Raw genomic sequence first — 17,065 nt, forward strand, 5'->3', positions numbered from 1 at the left:
GCTAACCAGCCTCAGCACTGGTGGCAGGCTATGTTGTGTTGTACCAGTTGTAGCTTAGCACAGACCAAGCCAGATGGGAGGAGCATAGCAGTGATTGACAGAGCTAAGACCCTCCTCCTTGCTCTGATTGGTTGTTTTTGATTAAATGAAATGCATTTTTCATTCATGTTCGCACCGCTAAATATGCTAATGACAAAGAAACAACTTGATGCAGGAAACCATTCATTGATCATCCGCGCGGCTGAATGGCCTTAGAATTCATGACAGTCCAGAGAAAGAGGGAGTGTGAGCAGCCTGTACACGAGGATGATTGACAGCACTAAGACCCTCCTCCTGTCTGATTGGTTGTTTCTGATCAAGCTAGAGGAGCTCAGTTTTTTTTCACAGATTATTTGTCTCACGTTATACTGTCATGACACAGTGGCAGCTTTAACAAATATATATTTAGAAAAATATATTTTTTATAAGTTACATACCCCAGACTTAAAATATTGTTTCTTTTTTTTGCTATGGGGTCTTTCAAAAGTATTAAAACCCCTTCATTGAATAACGTTTGTGTGCGTTTCTCTTATATTCATACTGATACATCGAAATAAGAATAACTAATGAATAGAAGAGGTAATATTAGGATAATTTGTGGAAAGGAAAACTACTAGCTGAGTAATCCACAAAGTTGCCTTGTGCATTATACGGAAACAAACAGAAAACCCTACTGCTAACGGAAAGCAGTAGGAAGTCCTGTCTGCAGATTGCCACAAGCCAAGTAGAGAACACAACAACAAGCTGGTCTGCCCAAAACACAACTCTGTGGCTTTTACTTATTTATGTATTTACTAACGGTCGAGGTTAGAGGAAGATGCACAGAGCTCAATAAACAGCTTTTCCTGCATGAGCCTGGGCTGAAGGTTCTAAACTCTACACATGCAGCGTAGACAAAAAGTTATTTTCATGCGCTAATATGGTCAAAGTACAGACCTACAATTAGTTCATAATCTGTATTAAAACATATCTGCGAGTTCATGATCTGCATTAAGACAGATTATGAACTATTGAGCATTTATGTACCAGCCTGCTCAATGCAGCTGTAATTGCAAACATTTTATTCAGTGGCTATTCATGTCAACATTTGACATTTTTATTTGTAATAAAACAGAAAACCATATATTATTCTCTCAACATCACATTGTGTGTGTGTGTTGCTTTGTGTTGGAATACACAAAGCAATACATAATGTATACGTCGATGTGTCAAAGTGTCAAAACCTGAGACTGCTGAAGGGATGGGATTACTTTTGCTTGGTGATGTTCCTACAGTTGATATCTGTTAAACAGGAAGCGGTCTGATAATGTCGGCTTTTGAAATCCAACATTCAGTGTCCTGTGTTCCTTTTTCCTGGCGTATGTGCTCACCACAGACAGATAAGGTGGTCTGAGCAGAGCCAGGGGCTGGGACACCTTTAGAAGTTTAGGAAACAGAAAACAGAACAGATGTGTTTCTGGGTATTTCTTTTGTCTGCAACAGCAAATTAAAGTCATTTACTGAAATGTTTGATCCTCCATCATGGCGGTCCATAAAGCACAGATAGTTTAAATTAGGGATGGATGATGTATTGGCACTATTATCGGTATCAATGACAATGATATTAGTCATTAATGAACACGTTGGTATGGGTCTGATAAATAAAGCTGGGCTGACGTCAATAACCAATATTTATTCCTCGTCTTGTTGCCTTTTATTTTTGAAGGGGAAGCGGAGGAGGTTGGTCATGCGATAAGGATGTCGATGCAGCACAGGATTGTGGGTAGTTTAACTGAAGCAGCGAAGCCATGTGGAAGTCAGCGGCGTGTTTGTTTATTTCCAGGTGTCGAATGGCAGCGAAACATATATCTGCAATTTCTGTATATATCAGTTATTTTGTATATCGATATCAGTCCAAATGTTCATATTATCCAATGTTTAAACTATTTCTGTACAGTTTAAATATAGAGAAACAGGAATCTAAATGAACATGATCTGTATTTTCTCACTCCAAAAGGACATTTGGAGTGTTTACAATCATGTTTACATTTATCCATATTTGCTGTCCACCTCATTGCTCCAGATCACCAACTGCTAAAATGGACTTTATACACTGATGATGGTAAAGACATTGTTACAGGCTAAATAGAAGAGCCATGTTGTCATGACGTCCTGAAGGCAGGAGTTCTTAAAGTGACGGAGGCCCAGTTTCAAAGTATTAAATTACAAAAGTCTAACCTCTTTTAAGTCATATTTGATATATATTGAATTCTTTTTAACAACCAAAGTTAACATAGTCACTTGATTGTGCTATAAAAGGGCATTACGTGACACAATGCTGGGCCTTTAATGGGCCTCCATGTTTGTCTTAGAGAGGTCAAAGTGATAATGTCAAGGCCGCCGTGACACGGCGGGTCCAGTTTGAAGCCAGGGTGTGTGTGGGGTCATGGTTTGATCCCAGCGCTGTTCAAGTCAGACCAAAGGACTCTCAGGCTCGTAGGTGGAGACCTTCAAAGCGTAGAGCGAGCCTCCGGCAGGGACGGTGCAACTTCCTGTTTACCCCTGAGCCGCCCTACTTCTTCTTCTTCTCCTCTTGTGATCTTGCTTAAGAAGACACGGTGGCTTTGAGAAGAACTGAGGGAAGCTGGCTCAGCCCGACTCCGTTATCTCCACAGTCCCACCACCCTGGGTGTTATTCAGGCTGTCTCCAACCAACCGTGTCTTCTTATAGCACGTACAATTCCCCCACTTCTTCTCCACTGTCCCTTTAAAACCAGCCGGGTCCAAACTTTTGTTGATGACAAGTTGAAAGTATAACAGGGGCCACACAATTTTTTTGTACTTTTACTTTTAATTATAATAGTCAAAACAAATAAGGAGGATTTATGTCAACAAGGGATCTGTAAATAATTGTGGATTTAAAACATAAGAAAGTGTCAATTTCTAGTGCGATTATCTTATTGCACTTGAATGAAGACAAAACTAACTAGTAACTATTCAGCAAGATATAGGAGATTGTTTTCTGTCAATAATTCCTTAATGTTGATGAACAAGTGCTAGTTGTATTGGCAGATTATTTCCCTTATTCAAGGCACTTATTTCCACAAGAAACTACACTGAAAAATACTTGGAAAGATTTTCTTTTCGCAGTGCATTTGACCATTTTAAGACTTTAAATTGTAACTTTTAAAAAAAAAAAAAAAAAAAAGCCTGCCATCAGTGGAAATAGTTTTTAAATGCCTTTCTGCATCCAACTGCCTGGCAAATTTTCACCATTCTTAAATTGTGATGAAGGGTCGCCCCAAGTTTGATGGCCAGTGAGCCGCACTTTGGACACTCTTGCTATAAACCTCCAGATAATGGCTTCTAAAGCCATAGAACTCTTTAACTTTTCCTGGAAGGTTCATGCTTTCAAATGCTAATCATACTGAATACATCAGGCTTGATGTGCAACGGCGACAGCGTGGTCAGGTCTCTTTTTTCCGATCGCCACTTGTTCCTACAGAGCAATCAAAGTTGTGCTTCCGCAGCCCTCAACAGGAAACGGCTCAGCTGAAGGCATCAGCAGCTTCCTTTCAGCTTCGACTGAGCAGAAATAGGTTATAGTCAGTCGGCGCTGATGCATATTCATACAAGAGAAGAGGAAGTGCTGGCGGCGCAGCTGAATACCCCCTCCGGTGTTTTGGTAGTATTCCGCAGTGTGGAGGGCGGGGGGTGGTGGAGGTTTGCACAGCAGGCCGGTAACACCTTCACTGAGCGCTTTCTTGTGGTGTCGCGGCAGCCCGATCCAAGAGCGTGATTCCTGGAGAGGGGGCCCCCGGGTCGGGCTCGCCGTGCTCCCCCAGGTCCATGGAGATGCCCCTGAAGGCCGGCTGGCTCAAGAAGCAACAGAGGTCGTTGGTGAAGAACTGGCAGCAGCGCTACTTTGTGCTAAGAGGAAGCACTCTGACCTACCACAAAGATGACAAAGAGACCACTGTGCAGGTGGGTGGCAGTCCTGAAGCTTCACTAGAGCCAGAAATATTAGAATGTCAATAGAATATTTTGTAATTGTCAAGTAGAATGAAAAGAAACTTTTTAAGCATTTAGCAGTTTATTCTGTTGAGCTTAGCTGTGCTTGAGATGTACTTTTAATCATTTTCAGTCAACACCACAAACACTTTCAGCTGCCTTAACACACTTCCTGCACACAAATTACTGATGCTTGACTTTGACTCTGTGTATTCCTCACGTGTAATCATGTAGCTGGTCGTGTGCTGGCCAGAAGTGGACGAGTTGTGTGAAACCACAGCCACTAATAGCTGCATCAATATCTCACAAGCTTGCTTTTAACTTTCTCAACTTCTGCTGCTAATAGCTGTATGCGAACGCAGACGTTTCTGCTGTAGGAAGCTTAGAAAGTGTGCTCAAAATGTAAACATCTCCTTTCATGTGTAATGTAAATATGAGGCACCAGGGTTTTTAAAAAAATATATCATTTCTACTTGGACTCTTCTTTCTGGCCTACAGGGAGTCATCCAGCTGCGCTTCAGTAAAGTCAACGAACTCACACCAAGTTCAGATGACGCTGGAAAGTACCTCTTTGAGATCATACCACGTAAGCGTTTAACAAACCCCGACGGAGAATGTTTTCGTTGCTGTGCTAAGAAATTTGGGAGGCAAATTTTGTCGCAAGACCTTTTGCATCATAAAAAAAAAATGCCGCCCGACTGCAGAATCTCCAAAATTGTTTATGAGGGGGAAAATGATTGAAATGTTTCAGATTCGACCGGAGACAGAGAGCGGTGTCCGTACGTGCTCATGGCCAGCTCCCAAAGCGATCTGGACGACTGGGTCCGAACACTGCGCAGAGTCATCGGCATGCCGACGAGTGCAGGTCAGTGGAAATCTTTGGCTTTCTGAAGCGATTCAACGCTCAAGCATTCGCTCAGGGACAGAAAACGGCTGTCGAGTTAAGAAACTGGAAGGAGTAGTCAGATTGAGACATCACTTTTTTTTGCTGAGTCGGGTTTTGGACGGAGCTGACGAATCCTGAAAGGGCACCAGAGGTCACAGGGGGCATCATGGCTGAGAGAATATTGTTTACAGGCAGCACAACAGGTATATTGTGTTATTTTGATTTTGGTGCCTCAGACTCTCATTGTGTTGCAACTAAAATATACAGATTTCTCAACATTGGCAAAAATTTCAATCAAAAATCTACAATATGATCTTGGTTCTTTCATTTAACGCAAAAAAGTAACAATTATTGCTACAGCTGCCAAAAATGAATACATATAAATGTAATGCATTAATTATGATACATGTACTCTGGCTTTCTATGATGTTTATTTGTCATTTTGGTTTTAATTAATGAATATTATGCACCAACCGCTCCATAAATTCACTAACTTTTTATTTTCTATGTATATATGGTGCCTGGATAACATTATTTTTTCTTTCCACATATTTTTATGCCCATGTTTTTTTTAATGCACTGCTGCATTTTTTATTTTTGTGGATGACTGGCCTGTTTTGCCTGCCAGCATGTATCTGGGAAAAATTATTTCTATTTATTTTCATAGAGGGGTTCTGCAAAGTAGCTATCAGAACTCAGTATCTTACTTGTGGAAGTTTTCTCAAAGTGAGATTGCAATAAAAACTAGAACGTATGGTAGCGTAGAGCTAACTTCCAAAAACACAGAGAGCGAAGTGTAAAACAAGATGGAACACAATCTATCTGATGGTGCGGAAATGATAACTGCGCTATCCTGTCATCACATCCTGATTGTGATTGTTGCCATGACACAAACAGAACAAGGAAAGGTCACAACTTTACAGGTCTGTTCATCAGGGATTGAGAGATCCCCGTGAGAAAGCCTTAGCTTCCAAAACTCTCACTCAAAACCTTTCGATTTTCAAAGATACATTTAATAAAGGAGGAAAAAAACCTCTAAACCTTTGACTGCAGTTAGCTTCTCTGATGAGCCAATTCAGAAAAACGTTGACAGAAACCACATAACGGCTCCGGCACACGCAATTTCACATAATGACGATGTTGTTTGGCTAAAATAGGCACCGACAAACTCAACAATGGAGGGCCGCCGTTGACAACAAAGTATTAGCTTAAACTGGTATTAGCATATGCTCATGTTAATTTCTCCTTCCTTCTACAAACTCACTTCTTTAAAATTGTTCACAACAGGCACAGATAATTACTTCACAGAAGTTCGCTCAAAAAAGAACAAACTAACCCTCCAACATTACATTATCAATAGATAATGTTTGTGTACATTCTTCATTGTGATAAGCAACGCCGACAGCTTCTGCTAGGTAATTATAAATGTGACATTTCATGCAGAGAGGCTAATGATGCTATTCTCTTGTATTTAAAGACTCCACCATATTTAGAAATGGAGTGATATGTTGTTATAGTAAATAAAGAGTTGTTATGTTGAGTAAGCTCATGATATTCACTTGCTAATTTGAGTCGGTGTTGAAGGTCAGTTTCCATAGTTCTCTTTTCCATTCTGCAAGTTTTCCTTTTAGAGTACAGCTGGATTTATAGAGGTTAACACAAACACAGGTGGGCTATAGCTACTAAGTAATTATCTAGTGGTAGCTCTGGATTTTGTAACGAAGTAGCATCAAATAACAAACCAAAGAGGTGAACACAATTACAAGTCAAGAACTTCAAAACTCTATCTGTAAGTACGTGTCATAAATAAGAAATTTGGTTTGGTTTGTTTTTGTAGCGCTAATTAACAACAAATGTCAAATCAAAAAAAGACACTTTCAATTCAGTCACACATACTTTCCAATTAGTCCTAGTTATCAAACAGCGCATTAAGCTCAGTTTATTATTCAAATGACTTTCTAAAGTTTTCTACCTAGGAAAACCCAGCAGATTGCATTGAGTTATTGACCCAAACAAAGTTCTACTGGAGGTTTACCACAGGCCTTCAGAGAGGCGGTGCAAATGTGTAGAAGAAGACGCTCTCAGATGATATCGAATATAACACGTTGTTGCTGAACACTAATACCGCACATTACCCTGGAAACACTTTTCTTCATTGGGGACCTCAGTTGGGAGGACAAATGAAGTTTAATACAGAGCAGTGGTGAATGTAAAACCTGTTGGATGCTGTAAAAGACTGAGGCAGATCCAATCTCACTGAGCTTCCCACAAGTGTTTTGAAAATTAGTAGAACATTTTATTTTATTGTTTTCAAAATTTTGCACATCTAAAATCTCTCGTCAGCTAGGCAGCAAAAAGACTGACTGAATTAGGAGCCGCTTGAAAATACTGAAAACATAACTAAAACGGGGAAGCGCTTTTATGAAGGCAATCCAAATCTTAATTCTGGCTAAATGCTTAAAATAAAGAGTAGTGTGGGTGTAGCCAGTGAGCACAACCATAAAACAGACTCCAAATCCCCTCTATGTCTTCGTGACCCAGGCTTTTCTACCTGCTAGCCTCTAAAAACAACAACTGGACTCCCACTGTCTTTACAAAAGGCAGTTACACTGCGCTTTTAAAAATAACTGTTTTCTTGTCTACATTCACAACAATAAAGGGAAGTGTTGGAAAAAATAGAGCAGACAAAAACACCCATGAGAGTCACATGCTATAACTCAATACAGTTACAACGTCCATAAAGTATTTGCCCCTTTCTAGATTATAAAGCTGAGACTTTAATGTATGTATTAAAACTGTCACTCTAATGTGACAGTATGAGACAGATAATCTGTAAAAAAATAAAATTAAAAAATCAAGCTCCTCTTCTTCCTCCCAGTAATCCTATTGCCATCTGCAGAAATATTGATGCTCAGAGACAGCCAATCAGAATCTGTTCACACTCTTCCTCTTGCTCTCTGCTACACTATAGAGCTTTGGGACCAACGTCACTGGGTCTGACGTTTACGTCTCACGCTGTCGCTCGGCGCCATCTTTAAAGGCCACAGACCAAAACAAACTTTATTCTGCCGTTTTCATTGTGCTGCCGACCGCAGTGAAGTTTTTTTCAAGTTGGATATTGGATATTGGATATTGGCGCTGTGTGGAGTAAGAGGCGTTTAGCTCAAAGTTGATCCGATTTATGAATGCTAATTCCAGCCAGCCGTTCTCTACTGCTCCCTCCTCAAGCACTCGGAGGTTCACATAGGGACCGACAATTTCTGAACCAAACACTAATGCAAATAAATGCCTTGCTTTGTGACTAACTGATACAAAAAGTGGTGATTTATGCTGTTACATGAGGCACACTTTCCTCTACTAAAATGTTAAGTCATATTAAATATTTTAAATAATTTTAATATTAAATATGTTTTCTTCAATAGTTTCCAAATCGTGTGCCCCATTGAATCATAATCAGTGTGAATTTGTTCTACTAGACTGTATAGATGAAACACACCCATCTTTATTACAGTTTGACCCCTTTTTATTTTTTAGCTAATTTTATATTTTAAAAAATATTTTAAAATTTTTTCCATAAAATGTATTACCTCAGATGATCATCACATTTGTTAGCTGTAATGTTCAATTACATAAAATTCTAGGACAGGATCTGTTTCATTACATGTTCACTTCTTACCTGAAATATGTTAAATACAACAAATATTTTACTTGAAGTGTGATCTACTTCATAATATTAACCCTTACTGTTTACTGTGAAATGTTTAACTACACATTAAATGTTTAAAGATGGGCTCTTTCATCTGGTTTGCTTGTTTACATTAAATGTTTCCTGCAAAATGTCTGATTATATAATTGTTTACTTTAATCACATAAAATGTTTATTTAAAAATAGAATCCTTCATTACATGTAAGTTTATTACCTGAAATATTTTAAATGTCAAATCTTTACTTAAAATGTGGTTCATTACATGCAACTTGAAGTGCTAGAATCAAACGTTTCATGAATGTGTGAACACGTCACAAGGATCAACAGGATGTGGAATGGACTTTTGAGTACTAAGTCCATCTCAGTCCATTCCAGATGGTTTTCATCTTTCGTGCTTGGTTTTGCCCACTCTCGTCATTGTTGACTGATGAACTCTGACCTGTGCTCCCTCTCCAACAGTGTTCGGAAAGAGCCTCATTGACACTTTAACGTACGAGCAGCGCTTCGGACCTCACACGGTACCAATCCTGGTACAGAAGTGTGCGGAGTTCATCATAAAGCACGGACTGGAAGAGGAGGGAATCTTCCGCCTTCCCGGTCAGGACAACGCCGTCAAACAGTTCAGAGACGCCTTCGACGCAGGAGAAAGGCCTTCCTTTCCGAGGTAGTATGCTGACGACTCGCTTATGTAATAGACATATTCAGAATGTTGTCAGAACTTCTAGGGAAGAAAACGTAGTGGTGACCGCAGGTACGCTGGAAATTTCAGTAGCATGCCTAAGTCTACCCTGCGTAGAAAATCTACGAGAAGAAAACCACTGCCTTAAAAGGAGACATCAGCGTATCATGAAGAAGAGAGAAAAAAACAAAAACAAGGAGGGAAGAGAGAGAAGTAGTGAGAGACTGAAAGATTTCGGAGTTCTCTGAGCTGAAGGCGAGACCACATCCTGTTCTAGTCGACAGGGCTGTCAGAGCAGCTCGTGGTGTTGAGTCTGTCAGAATGTCCGCTTGTCCCCAACGTTCAGCCTGTAGTCAGGGTAAAGAGCTGCAGCCAGGGTCAAAAGCCCTAAAACCACCAATAAAACAGGTTGAGTCAAAGGGAATCACTGTGGCATGTTTTTACGCAACAGGAGGTGAGAAAATGATGTGGTCTTTACCAGGTTCTATTATTTAACACACTGGAATTATTTAGACAGTAAAGAGGAAGCCAAAATAGATACAGAGTGTATTAACAAAACCCAAAATACAGTCATCATTCAGTAAAGTGCAAAGTCATCTATAGTAGAAGGTCATTTTACTGCAAAACAATCCCACATCAACATCTATTGTGTTTTTCAATGGGTGTGCCTGGGTTTCTCTAATCTTGTCACTCAAATTTTTTTATTTTATGAATTTAGATGGAGCTTTGAAGCTATTCTGATGCCATATTCGTTTTTAAAAAGAAAAGTCTCTCTTCCAGAATGTTTACAAACACGTCCAGCCGTTTTCCAGCTGCTCTGTCAGGAACTTTCACATGGAACTTAATTGACGACTGCAGAGTGTAGGAGAGTTTAGGCTGTTTTGAGATCCAATCAGATTAGGTAATAATCTGAAATGAGTCCCAATTGTGAATTATTTCACTGTGGAATGATGGGGTTTGAATTAATTGACTATGACCATAAAACCCTTCTCTGATTGATAGACAGTAATAAAGTTGACAGCTGGTAATCATTGTGTTCGAACCTGAAAAAACAACTTTGATCAAAGCTCAGAGCCCGAGGTAAATCCAGGATACTATTTTAATTAAGATTTTACTGCTTTTGTTTTTAGATCATAACTTGAGTAAGCGGCGTCACTTCTGCCGTTTTTAGCTATTGTGAAACGACTTCCAGCTAAATTTTGTCACTTGTGGGTGTAGTGGGAACCAAGTTCACATCGTCTGGAGCAGTTGTGTGCACAGTTATTGAGCAGTGCGCTATGCTTGTTACAGTCTAATGAACTGCACCCTATGGAAGCATCTTTAAGTGTCCGAATAAGCACTGTAAAAATTGATGTATCATTATTACTACATACTTTCTATCTTCAACAGTCCGCCTGCTCCTCTGTTTAGACGAGAAGTAGATTAACACGTTGCGCATTCTCGTTTGGTTTTCTCTGTGCCGTGTTATTGCAGGCTTTTCAAGCAAACTGTTTAGCTCGGCCCTGAGCAAATTTTGGATTTGGTTCATAAATGTAAACTCTAGACAATATCAAATTATTTTCTAAGGTCATGACTGCTGTCTTCTACCCATTGGTATGATTTTCTCAATCTGGTAGAGACCATGTAATTTATGGGGGTGGGGGGTTTCTGTTACTTTGACAGTGTTCTGTCATGTTGAAATACATTTGCATGAGAAATCTACTTATAACAACACTACCTCATCATCATCACAACAACGCTTGCTTAAAAGTTTCCAAACATATTTAACTTTTGTATGACTAAAGGCATTTGAAATCCACATTAACATAAAACCACCCAACAATACTTACTCTTTTATAATGCTGGACTGTTTAAATGGACAATAACACTTTGAGTTCACGCTCACTGAACATTGTTTTCACAGTGACACAGATGTCCACACGGTGGCGTCGCTGCTCAAACTGTACCTGCGCGAGCTGCCTGAACCTGTGGTGCCATGGTCTCAGTACCAGGACTTCCTGGACTGCACTAACTTGCTGGATACAAGGAGCAAAGAGGTGTGCTGCTGCGACGGTGAACAAATTCAGCCTTAAATATTTGAAACAAGTTTTGACCTGTGGCTCGTATGTCCCTGCAGGGCTGGGAGAAGCTGGAGCAACAAGTAGCTCTTCTTCCCAGAGCCAACTACAACGTTCTCAGTTATGTCTGTCGGTGAGTAACAGTAATAATAATAATTAGAAATTTGATTTGAAAAGGGACAATGCACAACTCAAACATAAATGCCACAATTTGAGACGTTGTACCAGATTATAGCCATAATTCACATCTGCAATCGTGACCCACACACCAGATGGGTAAAAACAGCCACACACAAGTATTCAGACCCATTGAACCTTCCACATTCTTGTCCAGTTATAGGCAAGCTTCACTGATTTTATTGGCATTTTAACGACGGACCCAACACAGAACATAATTGTGTTGGGTTGGAAACAGCTTCCAGGTTGAACTTTCTAGTGACCTGGATATTTGCACATTAAACCTCAGTCAGATTGGATGGGGAGCATCTGATTCTCAGTTGACTTAAGGTCTAGCTTCATGATATAGTTTTCCTGTGTAATCTGGACATGTCAAAGGCCTGACACAATCCTTCCTTGTCAGGTTTTTATTTCAGGTGCAGCAACACTCCGATGTGAATAAGATGAACGTAGAAAACCTGGCAACTGTGATGGGAATCAACCTGCTCAAACCTCAGCTGGAAGATCCGATGACTGTCATGAAGGGTGAGAGCATCTGAAAACTCACTGGCCTCTCTTACGTTCTCACAGATCTTGTCACTGTAATCCAGCATTGAAGTTATTTATTGGTGTTTTGGCTTTAAACTGTTGTAACCTCTGCAAAATGATATGCAGAAGCCCCTAAAATAATTCTGGCTCTTTGGGAAAACCAAATAAGAAAAAAAACAACAACTTTGGTTTCTGTTAACTCGCAATATAAAAACATTACCAGCAGCCACAAGTGAGCTAAGTCGGTGCTAAGGTTCCCTCAAACCATTAGGGGCCTCCCATGAATGTTTGAGTTTTAACACAGTGCAAAGTACGATATATATTATATATATATATTTTTTTTATTGTTGTGTTACCATAGAAACAATCTGGTGCGTTCACAAACGCACACGTTTGTTGTGCGCTCACACTAAACGTGTTTGGAGGGTCAGCCGCGTCTGGTTTACATTCAAAGTTTTTGTGGAGGCACGTTGAGGGCTGCTGTGGCACATTTCGAGCATCTAGCGTGGTGCAATAGGGTTATTGGTGTGAACGCACCATAATAAACTCCACTCCCTCTTCAGATTCCACTAAATCTGTCTTTAAATGCTGGTAGAGGTGTTGATGTTCCTGACAGCAAGAAGGGGCCGCAAATCTAATTCTGCTTGAGGCCCCATTCAACCTTGCGTCAACAACGATGTTCTCAAAAGTTTCATGAGGCAACACTCAGAAGACAATTTGTTGCATTTGTCTGATTTTCTTCACAGCGACTCCTCAGATCCAGAACTTGATGAGAGTGATGATCAAGCAGCACGAAACTCTGTTTCCTGTCTCCAAAGACGTTCTTCCAGCTTCCCCTTCAAACAAGGCTGACAGTCAGAAGAATGCCCCTCGTAGCTTTGTGGGCTGGGAGTCTGCCGAGGTATGGACTAGCCTTGCATAATAAATACAGGTTGCATCATCACCTTCCAACCATCACATTTAAAACATGCAAATCGCTTTCAGCTGGATCTGTTATTGATGGATTTTATTACTGTGGGAAATCGGGCTTCTTGCTGCACCTCTTAAGGTACCTGCAGCCTGAGGGTAGTATCGGTAGACGTTAATTAGTGGGTCAGTGAAGTCTTGTTCTGCTGAAATTGTGATGCCTTGTTAATTCAATAAGCTTGAGTGTGGAAAGAAATACTGTTTTTGCTGCTTTTGGCCACCAGAGCCAAATAAATTCTGAGTTGTTTTGTGTTTAGTGGCAAATGTACCACTTTTTGAGCTCAGAGAATTTTTTTGTTTTTCTACAAAATTTCTAAGATTAATCTAAAAATTTCTCAATTTTTCTCTAACTGTGTCCCTAATAAGCTGTTGTAGAGGCCAAAGTTCAGGACAAAGATAAGACCGGCTTTTCTCGAGATATTTACTTTTCATCACTGCTACACGTCAAAACAAAGAAAACTCATAATGCTGTTTATGTTTGGATTAAAATAAACCTCGCTGCCCAGCCAACTGTTCATGACGATGAACCACATAAAATTTCTCTTCCTCTGTTCCAAAATGTCTAATTTATTCACCATATGTGGTTCAAGCTAACCTTATCTGTTTTGCTCAGTTGGGAGATGCGTCTTTGTCTGAGTCTCCAGAGGAGGAAGAGGACACCAACAGTCCAGGTCCACTAAGAAGCGACTTCCTCTACAAGCCGGGCCTCCAGGACCCGACGTCACCCAGTGCGGACGACTGGTGCGGCAGTCCCCGCAAGCGCACCCAAACCCTGCCCACCTTCAACTGCCCCCTCACCGGGATGGCAGCCAAGGCGGACGCCCTCAACAGGTGGAGCCGCATTCAGGAGAGCGGCGAGGAGAAGAGCGGGACTTTGTCTGAGGACATTTTCAAAATCCTGGACCTGCGGACTTCGGGGTCGTTTTTTGGAGGAACTCAGATGAGCGTCCAGGAGGATGGGAGCAGGTTAACACAGCGGAGGGGAAGCGACAACATGAGTTCTTCTTCCACCGCCGCCCCCCAGAAACCTGAGAGCAGCCATCAGCCTGCGCGGGTGCTGACTCAACAAAAGAGCGTGGACAGCCTGATGGCGAACAGAGCGGTGCAGCAGGTCAACAGCAAGCCAGAACAGAAGGATGACCCTGAACAGCTTGCTAAAACGTAAGTTCAGCTTATAGTTAGAACTTTCTTAATGTAAAACAAGAGCGTTCCCACATTCCTACTTCCCATCTGAACACACTCTCTCTCTGATTCCTGCAGGATGGAACAGCAGAACAAGGAGCTGAAGGCCACTGTGGCGGAGCTCCAGGCTGCTCTGGAGGCAGAGCGCCGCCGTGTGGCTGCTCTAGAGATCTGCTTAAAGAATGCAGAACGCAGCAGAGACGAGGCCCAGAGACGCAACGGCGAGCTGCAAAGAGACATTCAGCAATTTCTCGTTCGAGAAAAGCAAGCTTCAACTTAAAAAAAAAGGATCCTGTCTGATAGTCTGTATTTTCTAAGTCTGATAACATTACCAGAGCTAATTTAATAGCAGCAGTTTGACACTGCTGAAATATTTTATTAGAGATAAGTTATTGGTTCATGTGCTTGTGCTTCTAAGAAAAGGCTTACTGTCTTAAGAGGTTTTATATTTGAGAAGATGCGTCCTTACCGTTCAGTCACTGTAATCTGGGGCAGCATTGGCACAGAGGAAGAGCCACACCTGGAAGTAATGAATTTAATGCATGACCAGACAACACGACTCTGAAAGCCATTCAATCAGATTCAACAGGACTTGCATAAAAGCTGCTGTCAATGTCAATGTCCGTCTCTTCTATCGTAAGCACAAATTAAAGCCTTTTTAATGAATATGAATATTATTAGACATAAGGGCAGGTGGGGATATATATTTTTTAAATAAATTATGCAGAGTTTACATGTCAACTTTAAGAGTTCGCATCTGCCTGATGAATCTGTTTAATGTGAAATAAATCTCAGATCACCTTGTAGTGTTTCCATTTTATTTGTTGCGTTGCGTTTCTTATCCTAAGATCCTAAGCAATAGTTAAGAAAGAGTAGTTTAAAGGTATCAGTCAGGGGAACAGTACAAACATTTCCATAAACCTTGTGCCAGATGTTTTATTGTTTAATAAAAACAAACCTTGAATGATTGGCCACAATTTCTAACTATGAAAACAATACCACACCTACATGTTGAATAAAACGTACTGTGGAGTTTTTGTGTGTGCGTGTGTGTGTGTTTGTGAATGAAATTATTTTGTAAACTGTTCCAAATACCAGTCAGAACTGGAGTTTAACTTTACAGAAAACAGCATCAACGTGAAATCAAGTCTAACTACGCGCAAACTAACTGAAGAATGGCTTCACAAGACAAAAATGGAATGGCCTAGACAAAGTCCCGAACTAAATCTGACAGATTTTTTTATGCTTTGATAAAGATGGCTGTGGACAAGCGACAGATTTGGAGAGGCTTTGCAAGGTAGGTTGGAAAAATATTTCCAATATTTTCACCAAACAAGATGGAATGCTATAAACGAATCAAAATGTACTTCAACAAGGTATTAGATCAATAATTTTATTCCGCATCAGATTAGACTGTTTTACATTCACAGAGATCTGGTTTTTCATATGACAAAACCTTGCCATTTAAAACGGGACTTTGGAGATCCACTGTAATTTCACCCGAACTTTCATTTCATCACACTGTTTTGGATTTCTAGCCGTGTTTATCAGTATTTGTGTTCTGTGGGCATAATTGAACAGCTGTTGACAGAAAAAAGCAATAAAGTACTTCATACTGCAAACTCAAAAGGTCTTCCCCCAGGCACAGTTGGAAAAGTCATAAACAGAGACTGAACACATTAACCACAGACAAGATAGCACTTGAAGGTTAGTGGATATGTAATTAGAAGGCAAGTGGAGCTTAAAATTACTGTTTTTTTTAACGTTATTTTTGCTGTTCTACTGCCCTTAAACATGAATCAATGTTTTAAAATCTTCAAAGGACAAAACATGCCTATACTGTATTTGCAATAAGCATTGCATTGTTTTTCCAGCTTTATTACTGACCATATGCATGCACCATGATGGTGTTATTGTTAATTCAAGGGGCTTTTAACATGTTAACCACGCGATTAATTTAAAAGGATTAACGTGTCAATATTACATAATGCAGATTAATCACATTACCTAAAAGAAAGTTTCACTGTTCACAACTGCACAACCAGTGTCCTGGTTTCTAAACTACGATTGAAACAAAATAACTTCTTTTAAACACGAAAACCTGGAAAACTGAGATGCCTGGTTTGAGACAATAAAACATTTATTGAAAACAAGCAATCGTGATTAATCACATTGATCTGATTCAATTGTTTAATCCAACAGGGCAAACAGCTGGAACTCATAAACATCAGGAAACTAAGTAAAAGGACGGTTTAAGGGATTGGCCCTAACATAGGCTCAGTCGCCTCCACAAATCCACATTTGTTACACCCTGAGACCAGTAATGGAGGCCATGTGGAGCCAGGCCAGGCGGAGCAGTGTGTGCAGAAGGACACTGGCGTTATCAAGCCTTCCTTAGCCCATCAGGAAGATGTGATAGTCTGTTGCTGCAGCAGTTCAACAAAGCAGCAGATAACAACACGTCTGTCAACTGTCAGCCTGGCAGACGAGTGGCAGAGGCAGGAAAAGCTCATTCTTTCCCATCTGTGTGACGCACTGAAATCAGAAGTGTATCTTGGGGGTCACACAAAGAAGCTTAGGAATGACAGACAGCCGCATGGTGGAGAGGGTTCAGGTGACTAACGGGGAAGCTATTCACATGTGTTGAGGAAACGGCGGCTGTTGATGCAATTGGAGTGGGACGATGAGAAAGTTTGAGTCACCGTGGAGAGAGAGGCCGTTTTGGTTCGCTTACAATGCTGGGTGGGCGAGATCTTAACTCAACATGGCTTTAGCAGTTTTCACCTTTGACTTGTTGTTGCCGTCCTAATCGGGAGGAATGTCTCTAAGCGTTATAATGAAGCAATTTGGTGGTT

General features: G+C 40.6%; 1 protein-coding gene and 1 long non-coding RNA gene across 4 annotated transcripts in view; one reads left to right on the top strand and one right to left on the bottom strand.

Annotated features, from left to right (window-relative positions):
• Positions 1–15,014, top strand: part of arhgap25 (Rho GTPase activating protein 25) — a 17,291-nt gene extending 2,277 nt beyond the window's left edge. For all 3 annotated transcript variants that reach the window (XM_044112012.1, XM_044112010.1, XM_044112011.1), the window contains exons 2-11: positions 3,800–4,002; positions 4,528–4,615; positions 4,781–4,894; positions 9,081–9,285; positions 11,204–11,336; positions 11,417–11,490; positions 11,938–12,059; positions 12,809–12,963; positions 13,642–14,189; positions 14,289–15,014. In XM_044112012.1, coding sequence (XP_043967947.1) covers positions 3,868–4,002; positions 4,528–4,615; positions 4,781–4,894; positions 9,081–9,285; positions 11,204–11,336; positions 11,417–11,490; positions 11,938–12,059; positions 12,809–12,963; positions 13,642–14,189; positions 14,289–14,490 — 1,776 coding nt within the window. In that variant the 5' untranslated portion in view covers positions 3,800–3,867 and the 3' untranslated portion in view covers positions 14,491–15,014. The remainder of the gene's footprint in view (positions 1–3,799; positions 4,003–4,527; positions 4,616–4,780; positions 4,895–9,080; positions 9,286–11,203; positions 11,337–11,416; positions 11,491–11,937; positions 12,060–12,808; positions 12,964–13,641; positions 14,190–14,288) is intronic.
• The window catches only part of LOC122828450, a 31,069-nt gene that overhangs the window by 5,573 nt on the left and 8,431 nt on the right, over positions 1–17,065 (bottom strand). The window lies entirely within an intron of this gene.

This window comes from Gambusia affinis, linkage group LG03 (assembly GCF_019740435.1).
Source record: "Gambusia affinis linkage group LG03, SWU_Gaff_1.0, whole genome shotgun sequence".
In the NCBI taxonomy this organism is placed as follows: Eukaryota; Metazoa; Chordata; class Actinopteri; order Cyprinodontiformes; family Poeciliidae; genus Gambusia; species Gambusia affinis.